Raw genomic sequence first — 17892 nt, 5'->3', positions numbered from 1 at the left:
GCCAACCCGTAAAAATGCTAACATTATTGAATAAAGTTGGCAATGTTGGATAAATTTAGAAAAATTGTGTTTTACTAAGCTATCAAATTGAGTTGAAAACACAAACCCAATAATGCACAATAATTTATTTTATTTATGCGAAAATGCAAGCCATGCCGCTGAAATTGTGATTGTTGTTTATGGTGCCAATACCGCAACAGTAAAATACGTACAATTTAATTTATTTTCATTTTTTTTAATTGTTTTATTTTTTTTATTTTTTAGTGCAATACACTAAATTATGATTTCTACTGTCAACAAATGGACCGTTTGAAGCTAGCGATTGACCAGAACCGTTCAGAATTGGCCAACGGAAGAGGCAGAGTTGCTAACCATCCTGAATTTTCAGGATTTCCCAGACTTTTTCAGTTTTCTCTGATTTTTATACAATGATCCTGATTTTTTCTAGGATCCCTACCAAAATTCTTCTGGCACGTATTGCCAGTTGTAAATCGACTGAATGTGCTTTTCCAGAATGAAAATCGCGATTTTTTTCACTACACTTAAATTGTAGAATTAGTTTTTTTCACTACACTTAAATTATTCTGAGTTTTTTAAAACAACAACATCGGTAGAACGAATTTCTTAATAAAACGAAAATTAAAAAAAACAGAAACGTACTTTAGTTTATGTAGAGCTAAACATATAAGATACAGGTTCAGTTATATTTCGCAGCAAATAATGGGCCCTATTATAGAAGTCGAATCGAGGATTCGATACCATCACTATCACTATCACACCGAGTAAAATCTGGAATTATAGAAATCGAGGAAAACAGCTCGATTCGTTACTCTGCTCGAATGTTAGTGACCGTGCTAAAATATTTTGAAACGAGTTTGAAATGTTTCACAAAGCACTATAGAAAGGATGCCAAATCTTTTTTTTAGACATCTGCTATGAAAATTATAAATATCTATATTTCCAAAAGTGTTAATATGGTTATGTTTTGGAGAAAACTGATATTCCCTCGACGTATGAAGCTTAATAGACGTAATGCATTCATGGATGTGTAATAAAAACGACATCATGGAACAATTTGCTTTACAAAAAAGACGGGTGGGTAATGTCGGGGACATAACCGGAGTGACGTAGGACTATACAAAGGGGACAGCTTTTGTTAAATATATATTTTAAATATATTGTTTTATTTTCTTCTCCTACGTGAATACCTACCTATCTACCTGAAAAATGGATTAGTTTACTGTTTACTCTTTATGAATATGTTGATGGTTCTGAAAAGAACCTTTGGTGTTGTGTTTTTGTTATCACTCGATATTCTCATCTTGTTCGGTTAAACCTTCCTGTTTAGCTATTACGTTTGCCACTCGCCACAGCTTTCACAGTTGGAAAATTTCTTCCCATCCAGCTTGTGACATATTGTTCAGTAAATTACATTTAATGCGACGTGCCGGAGAAACACTTTGCCACTCACTGAAACTAATTGTTGCCTTGATGAGCGCCGAACCGAAGCTGCTCTGTTCTTGATGCGGGTTTTCTGATTGTCGCGAGTCCAACGAGACGAACGAATGAGCGTTAAAAGGGAGCGATGGCAAAAAAATACATTCATTACGATTTGTTCGCTCGTTGGATTTACATGCAGGCTAAAAAGGGTCCTTTTCAGGATCACAAAATTATCTTCAATCTAAAGAGTTTATTGTTTTGTTATCACTCGATATCCCCATCTTGTTCGGCTAAACCTTCTGTTTAGCGATTGCATTTGCCACTCGCCACAGCTTTCACAGTTGGAAAATTTCTTCCCATCCAGCTTGTGACGTATTTTACAGTAAATTACATTCAATGGCACGTCGCATTACCACCACTCAGTATCGGATTGGAGGTAATTTTAACCTGTAATTGAACATTTGCGATGACAGTGGTACAGTGTCAACTTTCAATGTGGGGTCATAATTTGGACCCCGAACTCTATGTTTACAAAAATGTCCAACTAAATATGTCGCATTACAGGTCCGTCCAACTAACTAAATGTCGAGATAAGTGTAAATTACTGTACTTTCAATCTAGAAGCAATTTAAGAATTGGTGAAAATCAATAAGCTCAGAACAACTGCCAAATTCACATACTCATCATATGTGTTTTATTATTATTTTGGATAATGTTTTAGAAAGCATTGAACTGTATTTCCTAAACGCTTTTTTGGAAGGTTTAATGGCCCTGAAAAGCGCTTTGTTTTATGGAATGGTTCCAATTTAGAAAACTTAGTACTCGTGGTTTTGAAAAAAAACAATTCGAACGCCCTCGATGCCGCTTTGTTCTGGATTTGCCACCAAAGCAGTTTGTATAAAGAACAAACTTTTTTCTTCTGCTACCTAATGCCGTTTTGCGATTGCGTTTGCCACTCGCCACTCGCTGCAACTGCCTGTTGTTGTTTTGATGTGTTCTGTTCTGAATGCGGTTTTTCTTATCGTCGCGAGCAGCTTTACCAGCCAACTCGATCACTTCGGCGGCCGAAACTATATAACGCCGGCTAGGTGGACTGGTGCACTGGTACTAACGCGCTCGGCCTAGCTACCCTTGCGGGGAACTCCAGTTCAACACGGTTCGAGCGGGATTTTGCCTTTTCCTCCTTTACCATGTCCAGACATGGCTGCTTGGGTTGGTTTGTTGATGTGTTGTGATGCGAACCGATGTGGTGTACGGTTTGAATGAGAATGATCGTTACGGCAGCGGAGCGGGGATTTTTAAGCTGGCTGGCTCGAGAATTACGCATGTGTGAGACTGCGACCAATGTTTCGTTCATTTTCTTCTTTTTACTTTCCAATCGTGCTTCATTCTATTCCGCTGCTGCTCTGGTTGCCCGTTTTGGTCGGTACGATTTGAGGAGCACAAAATGGACCAATCAAAAATGGGCACATAGTGCATTTTGACAATGCTTGATATTTCACAATTATTCAATTATTTATCTCAAGAAAAATGAAATGTTATTCGTTATGATAGATGCGTAGATATATTTCCTATCAATTGATGCAAAAACCTTTGCGATCTATTGAGAAATGCTCGAGTTATAAGCGTTCCAAATCTTGCATTTTTTCCTACTTGTTCAGTGCCTAGATTTCCATTTCACCCCCTATATCTTCCGGTTTGACGTAGTCCTACGTCAAAAACAACATCAAGTACAATTGTACCATGCTGATATTCTAGGCATAACTGTTCCACCGTGAATTTTTAAACCCATATACAAGCTCGATTGATTCAAGTGAGGGGAACTTTTCACATTTCATTAGACAATAGTTTACTGCTTATGAAAACCCCGGTGTATTGCTAAATTGAAATGCTTGAAACTTCCGGTAGACAAATATGGTAGAAAACATTAATTGCATTTTTCCCAGCTGCTGATTTTGGTACATGGGACAACTATGCGTAGAACGGCAGTTCAGGTCCTTGCAAAATTCTCTCAAGGACAAAAGTTCGACTCTCTAGATAGTATCGAAAATATCGTGAACAGTTTTCGATGCAAAAGCAAACACATTCTGGGAGGATATAATTTTAAGTTACATGAAAGATGACAATTTATTTTAGACCAAAATTATACATTTATCTATCTTTAAAAATGATGCTTTTGTTCTCACGAAAATCGTCACGAACTTTCCGGCAACCCAATATGCGCTATTCTGATTTCTTCCTGATTTTGATTTTGATTTTTCCTGATTTTTGAAAATTATAGTTGGCAACCCTGGGAGGAGGTGTTGTCTTCCATCAGGACAACGCAAGGCCACACAATTCAGAGAGCTTGATTGGGATGTTTTAATGCATCCACCATACAGTTCGGACCTGGCACTAAACGATTATCACCTTTTCTCGCACTGGAAAATTTCCAGAATGATGAGAAATTGGGATCAAGAGAAGATTGTAAAAATCTATTACTATGGTTTTTCGATAATAAGGACCAAGACCTCTATGATAGAGACATTATGGAGCCATTAGAATGGCAACAAATTTTCCAACAAAACGGTGTATATTTGACCCAAATCGGACAATCCGAAGCATATTAAAAATAGTTTTGAATTTCACCAAAAAATAATGGATTATTTTTCCCCCAACCTAATAATTAATATAGTGCGGTTATAGAAGTGGTTATATACAAAGTTGATGAAAAATAGAGCAAAATAGTTTTGTGGTTTTGAGAAATGTCGAATTGTTGATGCATTGACGATTCAAATGTTGTGATTACGGCCATGAGATTGCAGATTGCAAAGCTACATTGAGCGTATGTCCAAAATGCGGAAATAATCATGAGTTCGAAAACTGTACATCTGAAGAAATTTTCCGCTCTTTTTTTTATTTGCTTACAAATTTGACAGCAAATAAAAAAAAGAGCGGAAAATTGACATTGATAAAAATCAATGCAGTGCTAACTGTCTTATATTCCTGCGTAAAAATGATAGGAAGAAGAAATTGGTAGACTACTCCGTTTGGCAATCCAATCCAGTGAATTATAAACATGAGTTACTTTATCTGAATGTTGCCGGTTTGCGCACACATTTCGACGAAACGGAATTACTGTTGTTCAACATAAAACCGAAAGTATTAGTTATGGTGGAAACAAACCTTATAGAAATGTCAAATTTAACATCTCTACACTCGCGCATTGGTCTGTCAGACCGAGAAATCAATAATTCGTTAATTTCTCAGAAGATATCAACACTACGGCTTTGCGATTCTCTCTAGTTTAGTCATTCGTCGTTCGTCATCGTTTAGCGTATCGTATGTATTAGTACAAAGGAGGCGTGCGCCATTTTTTTAACACTTTCGGTCTGACACACCGATGCGAGTATAGGAGTAACTTTTTTGGATAAGTGCCTTTTTTCATGTTCTAGAATATTGTTGAATGAAATGTATAAATTAATGTTAGTGGCATGGAATATTTATTGAATATAATGCATAAGATTATTACCGGACTATTCTTATTTGATTTCAGTCCCTTTTGTAACTGGATTGAACGAATCCATATATTAACTATTCGTCGATATATTCGTCGTTAGATTCATACGTTCAAAAGCAAAATATAAATGTTTGACTTTCGTACAGTTTTTTTTTTTCAGATAATATAACCCAGCAAACATTAAATCGTATAATTTTGCACGTGCCAAGTCTTACAAGAAATCAGAATAAATTAGAATCGCATATAATATCAATCAAAGTATGTATCGTGTATATTTGAAATCGCATAAAATGTAGAAACTCGATTTTATATACCATTATCAAATTAAGTCGCAATTCGGTATAATAAACATCAATTTTATGATATATATTGTCGTAAAATATATTTAATCCGCATCATATGCGTATATTACGCTGATGCAGTTTGTGTGTCGTATAAGCGTATAATTTAAATCGATTCAGTACTGTAGTAAATCATGTTGCATGCTGAAGAAAATCATGAAACAGTAATCATATTAGATCCTAATAAAGATCATATTACATCATATTGAAATGTCAATGAAATGCTGATGCACTCGAAAGTTTTAACCACTGTTGAATTAAATTTCAGATAGCCGCGCGAGATAGCTGGTGGATGATAATCCAGACGACCGGAGTTCGAACCCACATCGGAGCAGTTTCCACCAATATCAATCTGTGTCATTTTAAACATTCATATTCCACTCCCAACATAAGTCAATCAAACAATTATTATTTCTACAAACATAAATACTCATATATAAAAATGGCGATTCGAGAGGTTATAATAAACATTTCACGAACATATTTTGCGCCATTTTTTTTGTATGTCTGTAATAAATCGTATATGAGTAAGGCAAAAGTCGTATTTGGTGCTTTGACAATTCATGAATATATTCATATTAGATCGCAATTCAATTCCAACATAATCGCTATTATAGCCGGTCAAAGTTTCATATTCATCCAAACAAATTCGGTAAGCATTTGCCATGTATGTATATGGCCTCCACTTTTGCATGCATATGCCAGTTAGGCGCATTATATGCCAACCAAATTTTAGGGCATATGATGTTATATATACGCTTGTTATGCGATTTAATGTTTGCTGGGAATGGTCATACTAAATATAATGGTCATACATATACACACTTGTGAAAGAATTTCACTTGTGGATGAATTGTAAACGGTAAACTATAAACTAATCGGTAGTCTCTGGTAATTTTAAACAGTTCTAGTTTCGGGGATATTTTTTTTTATAATGGACAATATCGACAAGAAAACAAGAAAAAGAAAAGAAAGTTCCTAGAAATCCTTTTATATCATCTTTTTATACCCCATCCAAAAAAAGCATTAATTCTTAGTTTACCAAGAAAACAGAGACAAATAATTAGAAATATGCAAACATTATACTCCAGAACCTTTATCAGCTGGTAATTGTGAAGAAGGTCGTTATACATTCTTCTCTTCATTAAAAGACCCGAAAAACACGCAACAACGGCATGAAATGTAAAACATATGTTTGTTTCGAGCATGCAGTTATGCTGATTCTTACTCCAATGAAACCACAATCGAATAATACGTTTTAATGTTATTTTATAGTTCTTTATACTTCCATGAATTATATTCAGTTGCAAACTTTTAATTAATAACAGTGAAAAATTCGAATTTCGTTATTTGTGTTGAAGTATCAAAAAATACTCAACTTTAAAGGAGGCTGAATTAGATGACTATTCTGACATAATAAAGACGAAGAAAACATTTGTTTTTGAGTTTTTCCATTCAATCATACCCTCTTCTTCAAATAAATGCCAATAAAGCCTGAAAAATACTCAATGTCAACATTACAGAGAAGTTCAATTTTCGGTCTGTGACACCGTGCGCGAGTATACGAGTTATGATTTTGCACGCGAGTACAGGAGGGTTAAATAGATTTAATGTTGTTAAATACACAATGGTGAATTACTTGTCCAGATCTGTGCATACTGGAGACGTATCCATGTACATTATGAGCTTAAGTGTTTTTCCAACCATTCAAGCTTAAGATTTCGTATGTGTTACATATCGCAAGTTAAATATTACAAGTGAATAAACTCTTAAACCAATAGAGCTCATTTTGTATAGTTTGATTTCCTAAATGAACATAATCCTTTTAGCGAATGTTTACCAAAGTGAAAATTATTCCGTTGGAACAACACCATCAATATACCATTCACCTAGTATAAGTGTTAAGGACTTTTTAGTATTTTTAGAGGACGTATGGATACAAACAAAAATCTGTTGCATTAAGAAAAACGAATCGTGAAAAATGAACTGGTGATTTTAACATTGATTGGGCAGAGGATTCAAAATCTGCTGATTTGAAATCACTAACTAAAGCCTCCGGATTCAAACAAAAGGGTTACTAAACACACCAAATTTACAAGAATAACATCAACGACTTTTGATTTCATTTTTACAAATTTTGACAATGGAGTGGTTCAAACTATTAATGACAACAAAATCTCGGATCATGAAACAATTGGTATAATCTTAAACCGTCTTGAAGCTGATGTTTCCTAGATTTAACGGAAATATTCTAATACTATATTCCAAAAATTCATTGCAAACTGTTCTACGAAACAAAATGATTGCGCTTGGGGAGCAAATCTCATCTCATGAGTTATTCATCGTGATAGTTGTGTAGAAATATTTCCTCTCAATTGATGTAAAACATCTTTGTAATGTGGCGGTGGTAATCTATTAATTAATTAATAAATGCTCTATGATCTATTAATAAATGTTCGAGTTATACGAGGTCTATTCAAAAAGTATCGCGACTTTCGAATTTACGCCGGTTACGTATATTTGATTCTGGCATTATGTTGGTACTCATGTCTCTCACTTATGCTGACAAGTACGGCTATTTTGATCGTTCAGTTAATTTTTGATAACTGTTTTTCTTACACGTGTTTTGATTCATCTTCGATTTTGCGATCGCGATACTTTTTGAACAGACCACGTGAGTGTTCGAAATCTTTCATTTTCCCAACATGTTCAGTGCCTGGTTTTTTATTTTATCCCCTATATCTTCCGGTTAGACGTAGTCATATGGTAAAAGGCCAAAGCTTCACTTTAAATTTCTTACAAAAAAATCCAACGCAAAAAGTATAATTCGTACAAAATTTGGGTCAATTAATTAAATGTATGAATTTTTTTTTATCAAATCGTTTATTTTTACAAGCTCAGTTACATAAGTTTAAAGGAGCCAAACTCCTATCTGTATTGTTACAAGTATATATAAACATTTTTCATTAATCCTAATGTTATTGAAGTAGAGAACCGATTACTCGCGGTTTGCTCGAGTTTAGAAGGGTGACATTTTTTTTTCAGTAAAAGGAAGAGATATAAGGATATGTTGAGAATGTTAATACTCACATTCGTACTCACATTCATCATACTCAATTCTTAAGCCTATCTTATATCTAATATGTATTTACATTTCACCTCATTCTATTGTTAGTAAGAAGGGATTTCATTTCTCGCGAAGGAAAAGGAAAAGGAGAATATAAGTATATAAGGACAATCACACACGAAGATCGATAGCTTTTAGGAAGACATATATTTGGGACATGTAATCAAGGTCTAACTGAGCCAACACATCTCTCACCGGCATATTGGGATGTCTTCCTCTGTCCCGAAGAGAGTTTTGTAAATTCGATCTGGCAACAAGATACACCTCGCACGACCAAACAACGTGTTCGATGTCGTGGTAACCTTGCCACAAGCACAGATATTGCTATCGGCAAGATTAAAACGAAAGAGTAGCGCGTCTAACGAACAGTGATTGGACATGAGTCGAGAGAAGGTGCGAATAAAGTCCCGACTCAAGTCCAGACTTTTGAACCATGATTTGAGGCTAACCTTAGGGATAATCGAGTGAAGCCACCGACCCAATTCATCTTCGTTCCACTTACGTTGCCAGTTAGCGATGGTATTTTTACGGACTAAAGAATAAAATTCATTGAATGCGATTTGACGCTGAAAAATATCGCCTTCAATTGCACCTACCTTTGCCAATGAGTCAGCCCTCTCATTACCCGGAATTGAGCAATGTGAAGGGACCCAGACAAAGGTAATGACATAACAGCGTCTGGATAAAGCACTCAAAATTTCTCGTATTCTCTCAAGGAAGTACGGCGAGTGCTTTTCCAGCCTCACTGAACGGATAGCTTCGACAGAGCTAAGACTATCCGTTACAATGTAATGGTGTTCAGCAGGTCGTGAGGCGACGCTGTCCAGCGCCCAATGTATTGCTGCCAATTCAGCAATATACACTGAGCAAGGATTCTGAAGACTGTGGGAGGTGCTAAAAAATTCGTTGAACACTCCAAATCCTGTGGACTCATTCATAGAGGACCCATCAGTAAAGTACATATTATCACAATTGATACGCCCATACTCTGCATTGAAGATCGTAGGAACGATCCCCGATCGATGATAATCTGGAATTCCATGGATTTTCTGAACAGATCAAAATGTACAGAGGAATTGATGTAGTCAGGAAAACAAAAACGGTTGGGAGTATACGAAGAAGGATCAACCTGCATGGGGATGAATTCATGATATGAGCTCATAATGTAAGAAATGATTTAGAACAAATTTTCAAACAAATTTCATTCGAAAAAAAAAATTTTTAGGACCAATATTTCAGATGGTATCTATCATTAGTAGGGACTCATTTTTCTCAAAAAATATGTTTTTCCCACCGAAATATGTTCCCTAACACAGCCATCGAAACCAAGGTGCCTTACATTACATGGCGTTTGTTCAAATTCTTTACTTACACACAAAAAATGTTGAGTTCAATTGAATTCGAAAATTGTTTCATTCAATCAATAATTTAATTAATACAAACAAAGGAATACTATGTCAACGGTAGTATCACGTCAACCTTGCGTTTATATCATAGATATAACCCACCTATTTTTTTTCAAAGAGAACATGAAACAGTTGTTGTTAGAAATTTTTTTCCCTGCTAAAATACCCATCTCCCGGCTATTCATATAACTTTTTGAGAATTAAAACAAACATTTTTGAGAAACATGAAGCCATTTAAAAAAATGGTATTTTTTGATGAAAACATTTCATTCTTTGACTAAAACTTTATACCTACCAAGTTTTTGTTTTAAGAGTTAGAAAATTTCCTAAAAAATCAAGAAAAACACTTTGGTCCTTATCAAAAAGTATTTTAATTCTTTTATGGAGATTTCAAGTACGAAAGTTGCTTAAATGACCAATGTTTTTTTTACCAGTCGAGTTGGCATGAAATTCGTCTATCGAGCAGTTCCATGACAAATCAGCTGGCCTCCTCGAGAAACCGGAAATATCTCGAGAAGGTTATTCATAGGAAAAAAAAATACATATAATCAAACGGTTAAAAAAGTTTTAAAAAATATTGAAGGGGTCATGTTTTGAGCTATAAAAATTATTAATTTTAAACTCAAACTTTGAGTAAGATTTTTCGACGTCGTATTCAGATTGTTATTTTTCCTAAACAGTTAATTGATTTCACAACAACGTTGCATGATGCACAGCAATTTCAATCAGACATCTGGATTTCGAGTCATAATTTTTTTTATCAGACGTTCTACCGTTTTCCGAGACGAAATTGAACTTTTGAACAGCCATTTTTTCAAGTGCTGCATCACATGTGTCGCACATCTATAATGCATTCATTATTTTTCTATCCCTAGTCATGTGCATCAGACTGATTTAAATTACCACCACCACTTTGTCTTCTCATTATGAGCTTACATTTTCCTTGTTTTGATCGGTCGGACATATAGGGCTCACGTGAAACAGATTATTGATATTTACCGTTTTCAAGCACATGTTGGCTGGCTGACTCGCTTCCATATTCACGTCGAACAAACATTAGCGGTAAAACTAGAAGTTTTGGGATTGTTACAGCGTTACTGCTGTGGTTACAGTGCAAGCACAAAATTGCATTGTAATACGAGAGACTATCATTAGGGGATGAGCGTTCATGTAGATGCTATCCACTGCTCGTTATCATATCTGTCCAGTGGTAGTAGCATGAACATCATACGAGTGAAACAGTTTTGGCGCGGAACGCAACTGAGTTGAGTCTATATTTCGATGGATTAAGTGGAGGTGGATAAAAAGGTTCAATTGATCCCAAACAGTTCGCGTCGTTTTTGGTGAGGTGATATCTTCAGAATGCATGGTAAACGAGTTGAATGTTCAGGCTACCGTGGATTACATAAATTCTGCTAGAATGCTAGACAACGAGTATTCTGTATTCCAGCTGTGCAACACCTTTGTGGTAAGTTACATTTGCTCACGTTTCACTTTGCTCGATTTTTAACTGTTTACTTGAGGCAACTCTATAGTGCTTCTTCTGGAATAATAATTATACATGATATTTCAATTTCCTAATTATTAAAACACATTAAATAAGATTTGCTGATTGTCAGATAAAATTTGTGTAACCTCTCAATTAGTGTCTTGAAATATCAACAAATATTCACGAGTAACGAATATGATTTTATTTCAGTGTAAATGACTTTTGACGTAGGATTACGTCTTTCGGGAACATATTGGGGTACAAATCGAAAATCAAAAATCAAGTACATCGTGAAAATTGTCCAATTTCAAACGCTTATTGCACAGTCATGATGGATTGATGAAATTTTTGCGTCAATCGATTTCGGCACTCTATAACAATTTTTTATATTGAAGAAGATAATATAAGTCATGAAACTAACTATCGAACAATGAAAAATCTCAACCCCTATCCTAACGGAAATACCCACTTCTGATTGTTCGTAATTGACGACACATGCGACGGGTCCCTAACAGAGACATCAAAACCAAGCAGCCTGGGGGGAAACGGCGTTGCAAATATATGCAAGTCGGGGGCATTTTTATATTGCAAGTAAGGTGAGTGATACGATTAATCCTAGCAAATAAAATTTAAATTTGGAACTTGAATGTTGGTTGCTTCGTGAAATTTCATATCAATGACCGATCGTGTATTGTGAAAAATTTAGCACAAGTGTAAGTGTAAAATTATATATGGTAGCAGTTGTGTTATAAATGGTTTGATATATGAAACGATTTATTTCAATTTTCATTTTCGCTCGAGAACGAATCTTTTGGTTTAACCCTCTACCGCCCAAGTCTTTTATTTATCTAAAAAAACCTACTCCACTTTTATCTCGAATTTCCGACTTTCAACATAAGATACTCCTAGCAGAAAGCTGCCAGCAAAAAACAATGTGTATGTGTGATAGATGAAAATATTCTAAAGACGTTCTAGTGGGGGTGATCATTGAAAATAATGTCTAAAGGCGGGCTTGGGCTGTAGAGGGTTAAGCTGTCTGTTTTGTTGTGTTCATTTTCACCCAAGGAAAGTTTATACGGCGAGAAATATTGGAAAAGTGAAGAAATATTAAAAAAAGTGATTTCCCATATGCTCTGCATATAGTATTAGTGTTGTTAGTCCAATTAAAATTAGCATTGAATTGAATAAACACTCAGAAAGTAAAAAAATATAAAAAAAATACCTTTTCCATTTCAAATATGTTTTCTGTATATTAAAGTAACATGTTTTTACTTTGAGAAAAATTGATAATTGTGTTCGGAATTGGTAATTATCTTTTATTACATTGGTGAGTTTTTTCCTTTATTTCATCGATTCATAACACAGGAGTCATTCGTCTAGGATCGTAGAGGATGGTTTTCATTATATATCGTTCCACTTCGCTATATTTCATCTGATACGCATCATCCAACGACTGTTTTCCCATCCTTCTGTCATCATCACCTGTTAAACACTGGTGGAATGAACAAACAATACCCAACAACCAAACGAAAGGGTCCTTTTCAGGCCCACCAAATCATTAACAAAGAGTTTAACAATGTAATTCTTCATACATATCTAAAATTAACAGATAGCCTAACGGAATCCTACGTCAACTATGCGGTCTCGGACACAACCCTCCTGTGACTTTTTTCAGCTTGAAGTATACTGCCCTCATTATATTGATGACAATAACAAACGAGTTCATCATACCGCTGATGCATGAACAAATTTGCCATAAAGAATGAATGCGACATTGAGTGGGGTTCATAACTTAGCTGTCATTTATATTTTAAATATCAACAGCAGCAAATTGATATTCATCACATCCGAAACGATATTAGTACTGGCGTTGATTTTGAGTCCAAATTAAAAAATTAAAAAAATAGGCTGTCAGGCTAGTCAGGCTGGACCATTTAGAGAACAGAAACGCCAGAGTTCGATGAAACGAACTTTGCAAGAAATCGCGCAGGTTTTTGTTTGGCGAGACGGTAACAACGGCATAAATAAAAACCAACCGCACACAGCTGCCTCAGGTTAAAAGTAAACAACAGTTGACATTCAGTTGGCTAAAATGACACTCAATTCTGGCATCTTGAATAATCAAGATGAAAATGACACTGGGTGGAAAAAAAACTTCAAAACATATTGAAGAAAAAAAGTTCATTTGGTCATATTCACTGGTTGTCTGGACCCGTCATTTCGATTTTCGTTTGGAATATACAGGGTTTCGATGCAACCTAGCCCGAAAATCTATGCATTTGAGCTTAGCGAAGATGATTTTTTTCAACACTGCTCTCAATCGTGTCATTGTTTCAGTGCGTCATTGTATAACATACTGTTCACATACTGAAAAAAGTTCCGTTTTACGCCTATCTCTGAACATTTTTAGCTAATTGCCGAATATTAAAATAAATTTCCAGCTTTCCGAAAACACAGAATATCAAAAACCTATCTCTTAGAAGAGAAATCGTGGTTTCTCGCTCAAATTTCGCCAATAGCCGTTGAATCCGTTCGGTCCATCTAAGTTGAACTTTTTTCGGAAATCATCTGTTTAATTTTTTAAAAATTTGTTTAGGTTCTTCTCAAACAAGGACATCTGAACCCGGCATGTGTCATTCACAAATCAGCAGTTCAACAAATCAGCCATTTTCAAGGCTAGAAACGAATGAATTGGAGAAGTTTAAAGCCTCCATAATTCAAGACAACAATAAATAGCAACCAATGTGTCATATACGTCATAGTTTCTATTTCTTGTTAAGAGTAACACTATCGTATGAAAAATACAGCTTTTTGTGTTTGTAACACTTCAAATCTGTCACAATGTGTATTGCATTTGTATTGTCGCATCGTTCGTTCATTGGGAAATTCACCACTTGACCGATATTATCGATGGTTTGGTTTTTTATGGATCGTTTGCTAATTGTGTACTTACTCCCGGGATATTCCCTTGACGTAACTACAGTAAGCAATCGGAAGTATTCTGATAGTGCAACGCTGCTGGTGGCCACTTGACGCTGCGAAGAAATCTTATCTTGAATCACGAGTCATGTATATTGCAATCATATTTAAGTACACCTTTTATGACCTTCTAGTAACAGCACAGATGGAAATCTGCAGGTGGCGATTATACAAACAGATTTGTTGAGGTGATGCGAGATTACGTAGAGAAGCGAAAGGTTTTTCGAAGAAATGAATTATGACTAAAATGACAGCTGCCCAAACTTCCGGATGAGCTGATTTAAATAGTTTCGACTGGAAATTTAACAGATCACGGAATACTACCGACAGTGTAAGATCTTATCATAAGAGATTTTATCTATCTCGAATGACAAATGATTGGGGGGAAGATTTCCTAACAAGACAAACCATTTTTAGTGTTCCGCTTTTTTTTTGTATTTAACGCATGGTAATTGCATCGAATGCAAGCCGATTCAAACTGCGACAAACCGGATTCGCGTAAAAATTGCATTGTTGCTCGTTGTTTATTTTCCAAAATTCCTCCCCCAACGGAACTCGTCTTCGCACATCAACTATCTTCCTGTATAGATTATTCGGTGTTCCATTCGGCGAAAGGCAAATGTTTGTGCGAAAGCTGAGTTTTGTTTGTTTCTACAATTGGTCATTTTTGGGCGACACACCTCTGTCCGGCTTCGTGAGCCTTCCGACGGAATGATGGATAATTTATCAGCGACTTGAGCGCTAGACTCGCTGTCTGTCGAGGCGGGAAGTTATTAACACCCGGTCATACGAACTATTTTCGTCGCCTGGTGACATCTTACTGTTTCAGGCGTAACTTTTTAGCTCCGGAAGGATAGTTTGTCGTTTGCAGTGAAATCTGAACTGTAAGGCGATTTTTTAACTGTAAATTAGCTTTGGCACGGCGTGGGTGAGCTGAGACGATTGATGCGTGAAGTTGTGTGCCTCCTCTCTACCGGGTATTGTCATGGAATAAATTTATCGAACAGTTGCCTTTTTCGGATCGGAATATGCTGTGGTTACTTTTACCAATCGTTAGTAACTAATCGGGTAGTTTTCCTAATCGGTCAAACGGATAGGGATGCTCGCCTCCAGCAGTGCTTCAATGAACTAAATAAGAACTTGGACGGAATTGTGGTTTTCGTGAAAAGTGGTAGTTTTATACCTTATCCCAAAATATTAAACCCGTATTTTTAAAGTTTTTAACTAGGTTGTGCATTTTCATTTTAGGGTGGTTTGAAAAATTAATTTCAATAAAAAAAATATAGCGCCCTCGATCCCGAGACCATATAAACTATAAAAAACAAATACGATCAATAATAAAAATAAAAGAAAATGCAAGTGTAATATTTTTCCAAGAAAGAATAGCTATTTAGCTTTAATTTGATATGTCGATTATTTGAATCGGTTCAGTAGTTCAAAAGTTATGAATTTTAGGAAAGTAATTTTCGGAAATAAGAAGAAAGAGTCTATTTTTCGGACCACCCTAAAATGAAAAAGGACACCATAATAAAAAATAGTAGTCTAAAATTTAGCGGTACTACCACTTTTTCCGAAAATCTGAGAAACTCCCCAGCAAACATTAAATCGCATAACAAACGTATGTATAACATCATATGCCCTAAAATTTGGTTGGCATATAATGCGCCTAACTGGCATATGCATGCAAAAGTGTAGGCCATATACATACATGGCAAATGCTTACCGAATTTGTTTGGATGAATATGAAACTTTGACCGGCTATAATAGCGATTATGTTGGAATTGAATTGCGATCTAATATGAATATATTCATGAATTGTCAAAGCACCAAATACGACTTTTGCCTTACTCATATACGATTTATTACAGACATACAAAAAAAAAATGGCGCAAAATATGTTCGTGAAATGTTTATTATAACCTCTCGAATCGCCATTTTTATATATGAGTATTTATGTTTGTAGAAATAATAATTGTTTGATTGACTTATGTTGGGAGTGGAATATGAATGTTTAAAATGACACAGATTGATGTTGGTGGAAACTGCTCCGATGTGGGTTCGAACTCCGGTCGTCTGGATTATCATCCACCAGCTATCTCGCGCGGCTATCTGAAATTTAATTCAACAGTGGTTAAAACTTTCGAGTGCATCAGCATTTCATTGACATTTCAATATGATGTAATATGATCTTTATTAGGATCTAATATGATTACTGTTTCATGATTTTCTTCAGCATGCAACACGATTTACTACAGTACTGAATCGATTTAAATTATACGCTTATACGACACACAAACTGCATTAGCGTAATATACGCATATGATGCGAATTAAATATATTTTACGACAATATATATCATAAAATTGATGTTTATTATACCGAATTGCGACTTAATTTGATAATGGTATATAAAATCGAGTTTCTACATTTTATGCGATTTCAAATATACACGATACATACTTTGATTGATATTATATGCGATTCTGATTTATTCTGATTTATTGTAAGACTTGGCACGTGCAAAATTATACGATTTAATGTTTGCTGGGTCTATATCGGTTTGGCATGGAATGGCTGTACACAGGGACACAAACTCGTGCTCGTACCCCATCATGCAGATGTATTTTCCCTTCCTTTGGAAGTCGAAAACAAGCTTTCGGAACATTCTATTTAGATAAAGTCATAGTGTCTTATGAGAATGAAAAGGATTGCTATCCGTTTTCGGAATAATGGTTTTTATTTCTCTAAGAATGGCGAATGTATGAACATTGACTCAAACTCATATTGGTTGGTTGAAATGGTTGAAATTTCAACTCGATTTCGAAGGCGTTGATCAATTTCAGAATTTCATCTTTAATATGGTAACCCTTGTTCATTGCTACTGTCTTTGGCTTAAGCTGTTATCTACGAGTTTTTCGGTTTATTCGGAAGAAAAATTCATCCATCAAGTAGTTTTTATAATCGTTATTTTTAAAAATCTGATGGTTGCACTTTTCTACTCAGATTCCTCCCATAGTTTTTGTTGGGCTGATGTTTGGAGATTGTGATGGAGTATCAAAAACTTTTGAGCAATTGTAATGTAATCATGTACAAACTTTATGTGACTTGTGCTTTGGGTCATTGTCATATAAACAATACCAAATAATTGATCCGTCGTTCGTTATTCAAATAGTACGAATTTATTAACGTTGTTAACACGTTGAGTGCCATGTCAGTCACCGATGACTGACACCGAGTTTTCGCTCAGGCTTCGCCAGTCACCGGTGACTGACAGTATAACATATGGTAATGAAGGTAACTAATATAAGAATATAAGCTTATAAGCATTCCCTTTCGAACAAAAATACATTCCACTACGATAAGAAACGTTGGCCCTAATACGTTCAAAAATACCTATAGAATCGCTATAAAACCGTGGCACTCAACGTGTTAAATGAAAGATGGCACTTTGCTCGCTTCAACTTTCGAACTTTCACTTCACACATGCGCAAGCAACCTCAATTCGATTAAATCTAGACGCTGTTGAGCTGATTATCATACCACTTCGTTTGGATGGAAAAGAATTATTAACGCTCAAACGCTCCTCTGAAATACCCAGCGCAAATAGTACC

At 35.5% G+C, this 17892-nt stretch overlaps 1 protein-coding gene across 1 annotated transcript in view; it reads left to right on the top strand.

Annotated features, from left to right (window-relative positions):
• Window positions 1-10956: 10956 nt before the first annotated feature.
• The window catches only part of LOC129763020 (sodium-coupled monocarboxylate transporter 1-like), a 31606-nt gene continuing 24670 nt past the window's right edge, over window positions 10957-17892 (top strand). The window contains exon 1 of the mRNA XM_055761728.1: window positions 10957-11281. Within this exon, the coding sequence (XP_055617703.1) occupies window positions 11180-11281 (102 nt within the window). The 5' untranslated portion in view covers window positions 10957-11179. The remainder of the gene's footprint in view (window positions 11282-17892) is intronic.

Source organism: Toxorhynchites rutilus, chromosome 1 (assembly GCF_029784135.1).
Source record: "Toxorhynchites rutilus septentrionalis strain SRP chromosome 1, ASM2978413v1, whole genome shotgun sequence".
NCBI lineage: Eukaryota > Metazoa > Arthropoda > Insecta > Diptera > Culicidae > Toxorhynchites > Toxorhynchites rutilus.
Note: the sequence above shows the minus strand (reverse complement) of the source record. Positions and strands in the feature narration are given on the sequence as shown.